This window comes from Rhinoraja longicauda, chromosome 39 (genome assembly GCF_053455715.1).
Source record: "Rhinoraja longicauda isolate Sanriku21f chromosome 39, sRhiLon1.1, whole genome shotgun sequence".
Lineage (NCBI taxonomy): Eukaryota > Metazoa > Chordata > Chondrichthyes > Rajiformes > Arhynchobatidae > Rhinoraja > Rhinoraja longicauda.
Window position 1 is genome coordinate 6739181 of NC_135991.1, and position 7489 is coordinate 6746669.

The window sequence follows — 7489 nt, forward strand, 5'->3', positions numbered from 1 at the left end:
TTGTCTAACTGTTTCTTAAACGTTGGGATAGTCCCAGCCTCAACTACCTCCTCCGGCAGCTCGTTCCATACACCCACCACCCTCTGTGTGGAAAAGTTACCCCTCAGATTCCTATTAAATCTTTTCCCCTTCACCTTGAACCCGTGTCCTCTGGTCCTCGATTCCCCTACTCTGGGCAAGAGACTCTGTGCTTCTACCCGATCTATTCCTCTCATGATTTTATACACCTCTATAAGATCTCCCCTCATCCTCCTGCGCTCCATGGAATAGAGACCCAGCCTGCTCAACCTCTCCCTGGAGCTCACACCCTCTAGTCCTGGCAACATCCTCGTGAATCTTCTCTGAACCCTTTCCAGCTTGACAACATATTTCCTATAACACGGTGCCCAGAACTGAACACAATACTCTAAATGGGGCCTCACCAACGTCTTATACAAATGTAACATGACCTCCCAACTTCTACACTCCAACCTATTAACATATGATGAGCGTTTGTGGGCACTGGGTCTGTACTCACTGGAGTTTAGGAGGATGAGGGGGGGACCTCATTGAAACGTACAGAATAGTGAGCGGACTGGATAGAGTGGATGTGGAGAGGATGTTTCCACTAGTGGGAGAGTCTAGGACCAGAGGGCACAGCCTCAGAATTAAAGGACATTCCTTTAGGAAGGAGATGAGGAGGGATTTCTTTAGCCAGAGGGTGGTGAATCTGTGGGATTCATTGCCACAGACGGCCGTGGAGGCCACAAGTCAGTGGGTATTTTTAAAGCAGAGATAGATTGTTGATCAGTGTGGGTGTCAGAGGTTATGGGGAGAAGGGGGGAGAATGGAGTTAGGTGGGAGAGATAGATCAGCCATGATTGAATGGTGGAGTAGACTGGATGGGCCGAATGGCCTAATTCTACTCCTATAACTTGTGAGCCTGTGATTTAACGTTAGTGCTGGCTTGCCTTGACCATCCCTGATCCCTCCCTCCTTCCTTCTCTCTACAGATGAAGAAAGGGAATACCATCCAGCAGTTCCTGCAGAAAGGCCTGGAGATTCTGCGCAAAGATTTCAGTGAACTCAGGTACAGATGGGGCATGCATCGCCCCTCGTCCTCCTGTGCTCCAAGGAGTAGAGTCCCAGCCTGCCCCACCCCCTGTCCCAACCTGCCCCACCACCTGCCCCACCCCCTGTCCCAGCCTGCCCCACCCCCTGTCCCAGCCTGCCCCACCCCCTGTCCCAGCCTGCCCCCAACCTCTGTCCCAACCTGCCCCAACCTCTGTCCCAGCCTGCCCCAACCTCTGCCCCACCCCCTGTCCCAACCTGCCCCACCCCCTGTCCCAGCCTGCCCAACCTCTGTCCCAGCCTGCCCCAACCTCTGTCCCAACCTGCCCCACCCCCTGTCCCAGCCTGCCCCAACCTCTGTCCCAACCTGCCCCAACCTCTGTCCCAGCCTGCCCCAACCTCTGTCCCAACCTGCCCCAACCTCTGTCCCAACCTGCCCCACCCCCTGTCCCAGCCTGCCCCAACCTCTGTCCCAACCTGCCCCACCCCCTGTCCCAGCCTGCCCCACCCCCTGTCCCAGCCTGCCCCAACCTCTGTCCCAACCTGCCCCCACCCCCTGTCCCAGCCTGCCCCAACCCCTGTCCCAACCTGCCCCACCCCCTGTCCCAGCCTGTCCCAACCTCTGTCCCAACCTGCCCCACCCCCTGTCCCAGCCTGCCCCACCCCCTGTCCCAGCCTGCCCCAACCTCTGTCCCAACCTGCCCCACCCCCCTGTCCCAGCCTGCCCCACCCCCTGCCCCTCTGCCCCACCCCCTGTCCCAACCTGCCCCACCCCCTGTCCCAGCCTGCCCCACCCCCTGTCCCAGCCTGCCCCACCCCCCTGTCCCAGCCTGCCCCAACCTGCCCCACCCCTGTCCCAGCCTGCCCCACCCCCTGCCCCACCCCCCTGCCCCAACCTGCCCCACCCCCTGTCCCAGCCTGCCCCAACCTCTGCCCCACCCTCTGCCCCACCCCCTGTCCCAACCTGCCCCAACCTCTGCCCCACCCCCTGTCCCAGCCTGCCCCACCCCCTGTCCCAGCCTGCCCCACCCCCTGTCCCAGCCTGCCCCACCCCCTGCCCCAACCTGCCCCACCCCCTGTCCCAGCCTGCCCCAACCTCTGCCCCACCCCCTGTCCCAACCTGCCCCACCCCCTGTCCCAGCCTGCCCCAACCTCTGCCCCACCCCCTGTCCCAGCCTGCCCCACCCCTCTGCCCCAACCTCTGCCCCACCCCCTGTCCCAACCTGCCCACCCTCTGCCCCAACCTCTGCCCCACCCCCTGTCCCAGCCTGCCCCAACCTCTGCCCCACCCCCTGTCCCAACCTGCCCCACCCCCTGTCCCAGCCTGCCCCAACCTCTGCCCCACCCCCTGTCCCAACCTGCCCCACCCCCTGTCCCAGCCTGCCCCAACCTCTGCCCCACCCCCTGTCCCAGCCTGCCCCAACCTCTGCCCCACCCTCTGCCCCAACCTCTGCCCCACCCCCTGTCCCAACCTGCCCCACCCTCTGCCCCAACCTCTGTCCCAGCCTGCCCCAACCTCTGTCGCAGTGGGAGGGGGGGAGGGTGTGGGTGGGAGATGTGGAGGGTTTGAGGGGGGAGTGTGGGGGGGGAGGGTGGGAGTGGGGTGTGGATGGGGGTGGGGGGGGGAGGATGGGAGTGGGGTGTGGGTGGGGGTGGGAAGGTGGGAGTGGGGTGGGGGGTGGGGGGGGAGGTGAGGGGGTGTGGGGGGGGTTGAGGGTGGGAGTGGGCTGTGGATGGGGTGGGGTGTGGGGGGGGGAGCTGGGTGGTCAAGGCTGAAGGTTGTGTCTCCACAGGTCGGCGGGGGTGGAGCAGCTGATGTACATCAAGGAAGATCTGATCATTCCCCACGTGAGTGACGCCGCCGGGCCGGCAGTGTGGGACGGGGAGGGGCTAGGTGAAGGCCGAGTGGGGAGGGGGAGGGGAGGGGAGGACTGGGGTGGGAGGGAGGGAGGGAGGGAGGGAGGGGGGGTGAGCATCGGAGTGGGAGGGGCGGGGACGCTGTGAGCAACCACTGGGAGTGTTGTATGTTGTGGTGCCGGCCCCCACTCCTGTGTGAACCCCCACTCCCGTGTGATCCCCACTCCTGTGTGATCCCCCACTCCTGTGTGAACCCCCACTCCTGAGTGAACCCCCCACTCCTGTGTGAACCCCACTCCTGTGTGTACCCCCACTCCTGTGTGATCCCCCACCCCTGTGTGAACCCCCACTCCTGTGTGAACCCCCACTCCCGTGTGAACCCCCACCCCTGTGTGAACCCCCACTCCTGTGTGAACCCCCACTCCTGTGTGTACCCCCACTCCCGTGTGTACGCCCACTCCCGTGTGATCCCCCACTCCCGTGTGATCCCCCACTCCCGTGTGATCCCCCACTCCCGTGTGATCCCCACTCCTGTGTGATCCCCAATCCCGTGTGATCCCCGATTCCGTGTGATCCCCACTCCCGTGTGATCCCCACTCCCGTGTGATCCCCACTCCCGTGTGATCCCCCACTCCCGTGTGTACCCCCACTCCCGTGTGATCCCCCACTCCCGTGTGATCCCCACTCCCGTGTACCCCCACTCCCGTGTGATCCCCCACTCCCGTGTGATCCCCCACTCCCGTGTGAACCCCCACTCCTGTGTGAACCCCCACTCCCGTGTGAACCCCCACTCCTGTGTGAACCCCCACTCCCGTGTGATCCCCCACTCCCGTGTGAACCCCTCCTCACTCTCCCTTCCGTCTCCTAACAGCACCACACCTTCTACGACTTCATTGTGACAAAGGCAAGAGGCAAGAGTGGTGAGTAACTGCACCCCTTCCCCCCCTCCCTCCCTCCCCACAGACCCTTACACCCTAGCCCGCTGACCGCGGCCCTTACCCCCTGACCCTTTGACCCTGTAAACCTGCCCGCTTTAGGAGTGTGGGAGGAAACCGGAACACCCGGAGAAAACCCACGCAGGTGACGGGGAGGACGTGCAAACTCCGCACAGTCAGCACCCGTGGTCGTGATGGGACCCCAGTGACTGGCTCCGAGGGGCAGCAGCACTACCCGCTGCGGGTGCTCCGGTTTCCTCCCACACTCCAAAGACGTGAGGGTTTGGTTTTGGTAAAGATTGTAAACTGTGCCCAGTGTGTGTAGGATAGTGTTCGTGTGCGGGGATCGCTGGTCGGCGTGGGCTCGGTGGGCCAAAGGGCCTGTCTCTTAACCTTTTTAAGGCAGATTTTATTTTTGAAGGGATATTTTAAAGGCAGAGATTGATAGATTGTTGATCAGTGCGGGTGTCAGGGGTTATGGGGAGAAGGGGGGAGAATGGGGTTAGGAGGGAGAGATAGACCAGCCGTGATTGAATGATGGAGAAGACTGGATGGGCCGAATGGCCTAATTCTGCTCAAAAAACCTCTGAACCATTTGTGCTAAATCTTTAAACTAAACTAGAACTAAACTTTTAGATGGACACAAAATGCCGGAGTAACTCAGCGGGACGGGCAGCATCCCTGGAGAGAAGGAACAGGTGACCTTTCGGGTCGAGACCCTTCTCCACAGAGTCTAGACATAGAAAACAAACGTCACCTATCCGTGTTCTCCACAGATGCTGCCTGACCCGCTGAGTTACTCCAGCACTCTGTGAAACGTCACCTATCCATGTTCTCCACAGATGCTGCCCGACCCGCTGAGTTACTCCAGCACTCTGTGTCTATCTTCGATGTAAACCAGCATCTGCAGTTCCTTCCTACACACAGAACGAGACCTTTCCCCCTCACCTTAAACATGTGCCCTCTGGTTCTCGATTGCCCTACTCTGGGTTGGCGGGGTAGTGTGGGGGGGTGGGTGGTGATGGGCGTGGGTGGTGATGGTGGTGGGTGGTGATGGGGGTGGGTGTAGATGGGGGTGGGTGGGTGTAGATGGGGGTGGGGGTGGGTGTAGATGGGGGTGGGTGGTGATGGAGTGGGTGGGTGTAGATGGGGGTGGATGTGCCTGTGGTGACCCATCCCTTCCTCTCTCCAGGGCCTCTCTTCAGTTTCGATGTGCATGAAGACGTTCGCTTGCTGAGCGATGCCACGGTGGAGAAAGATGAGGTGGGTGCACTCTCCCCCTCCCCTCCCACCCTCACCCCCCCTCCATGTCCCCTCCCCTCCCGTCCTCACCCACCCTCCCCTCCATGTCCTCACCCTCCCCCCGTGTCCTCTCCCCCCTCCCGTGTCCTCTCCCCCCCCTGTGTCCCCTCCCCCCTCCCCTCCTGTGTCCTCTCCCCCTCCCCCCCACCAGCCATCTCCCCCTCCCCCCGTGTCCTCTTCCCCTCCCCCCACCCAGCCATCTCCCCTCCCGTGTCCTCTCCCCCCCCCCCCCCCCCCCCCAGCAGCGGCCTGCAAACACCCCCTCCCTCTGGGGTGGTGGAGGGATCGGTAAACTGGGACACACACACACCCTCCCTCTCTCCCCCTCTCTTGCCCCCTCTCTCCTTCTCTGTTTCTTGTCTCTCACTGTCTCTCTTGCCCCCTCTCTCTCCTCTCTGTCTCTCTCACACACACACACTCTCTCACTGTCTCTCACTGTCTCTCACTGTCTCTCTCTCCTCTCTGTCTCTCTCTCTCACACACACACACACTCTCTCACTGTCTCTCACTGTCTCTCACTGTCTCTCTTGCCCCCTCTCTCTCCTCTCTGTCTCTCTCTCACACACACACTCTCTCACACACACTCTCTCACTGTCTCTCACTGTCTCTCACTGTCTCTCTTGCCCCCTCTCTCTCCTCTCTGTCTCTCTCTCACACACACACTCTCTCACACACACTCTCTCACTGTCTCTCACTGTCTCTCACTGTCTCTCTTGCCCCCTCTCTCTCCTCTCTGTCTCTCTCTCTCTCTCACACACACTCTCTCACTGTCTCTCACTGTCTCTCACTGTCTCTCACTGTCTCTCTCTCCTCTCTGTCTCTCTCTCTCTCACACACACTCTCTCTCACTGTCTCTCACTGTCTCTCTTGCCCCCTCTCTCTCCTCTCTGTCTCTCTCACACACACACACTCTCTCACTGTCTCTCACTGTCTCTCACTGTCTCTCACTGTCTCTCACTGTCTCTCACTGTCTCTCTCTGTCTCTCTCTCTCACACACACACACTCTCTCACTGTCTCTCACTGTCTCTCACTGTCTCTCACTGTCTCTCTCTCCTCTCTGTCTCTCTCTCTCACACACACACACTCTCTCTCACTGTCTCTCACTGTCTCTCACTGTCTCTCACTGTCTCTCACTGTCTCTCTCTCCTCTCTGTCTCTCTCTCTCACACACACACACTCTCTCACTGTCTCTCACTGTCTCTCTTGCCCCCTCTCTCTCCTCTCTGTCTCTCTCTCACACACACACACATTCGCTCCCTCACTCTCTCTGTCTCTCTCACTGTCTCCTCTCTGTCTTTCTCTCACACACACACCCTCGCTCTCTCTCTCTCTGTCTCCTCTCTGTGTCTCTCCCTCTCTCTGTCTCCCTCCTCTCCCACATTCTCTCTCTCTCTTTCTCTCTCTGTCACACTCTCACCCTCTTTCTCTCGCACACACACAATCTCACATAGACTCACTCCCTCTCACACACAGACCCATGTGGACACTTGGGGGGGTGGGGGGGGGGGGGGGCGGGAACGAGCAAACTCCACACAGACAGTGCCGGAGACCAGGGTGGAACCCGTGTCTCCGGCTCCATCATACAGCGGCTCACTGTCAGGGGTTGTGGGGAGAAGGCAGGAGAATGGGGTTAGGAGGGAGAGAATGGCAGAGTAGACTTGATGGGCCGAGTGGCCTAAGTCTGCTCCTATCACTGATGAACCTACGGCCCTCCCTGCTGCATGTAAGACGTGGGCCAACAGCACAAGGACCAGTCTCACCCCGGTCACCCCCTCTTCTCCCCTCTCCCATCAGGCAAGAGGTACAGAAGTGTGGAGACGCACACCTCCAGATTCAGGGGCAGTTTCTTCCCGGCTGTTATCAGGCAACTGAACCGTCCTCTCACCAACTAGAGAGCGGTCCTGACCTCCCATCTACGTCATTGGAGACCCTGGGGACTATCCTTGATGGGACTCTACCTTGCACTAAACGTTATTCCCCTTTCTCCTGTATCTGTACACTGTGGACGGCTCCATTGTAATCGTGTACAGTCTTTCCGCTGACCGGTTAGCACGCAACAAGAAAGATTTTCACTGTACCTCGGTACACGTGACATAAACTAAACTCTCCCCACTCCCTCTCTCCTTCCCCCACCCCATTCCTTCCCTCCCTCCCTCTCTTCCTTATAGAGACGTATAAAATTATAAAAGGACTGGACAAGCTAGATGCAGGAAAAATGTTCCCAATGTTGGGGGAGTCCAGAACCGGGGGCCACACACACAGTCTGAGAATAAAGGGGAGGCTGTTTAAAACTGAGGTGAGAAGAAACGTTTCCACCCAGAGAGTTGTGAATGTGTGGGATTCT

General features: G+C 59.7%; 1 protein-coding gene across 1 annotated transcript in view; it reads left to right on the plus strand.

The window, feature by feature from the left end:
- fam50a (family with sequence similarity 50 member A) overlaps positions 1 to 7489 on the plus strand; it is a 29168-nt gene that overhangs the window by 21163 nt on the left and 516 nt on the right. Inside the window, exons 7-10 of the mRNA XM_078430221.1 lie at positions 993 to 1069; positions 2844 to 2898; positions 3779 to 3827; positions 5035 to 5105. Coding sequence (XP_078286347.1) covers positions 993 to 1069; positions 2844 to 2898; positions 3779 to 3827; positions 5035 to 5105 — 252 coding nt within the window. The remainder of the gene's footprint in view (positions 1 to 992; positions 1070 to 2843; positions 2899 to 3778; positions 3828 to 5034; positions 5106 to 7489) is intronic.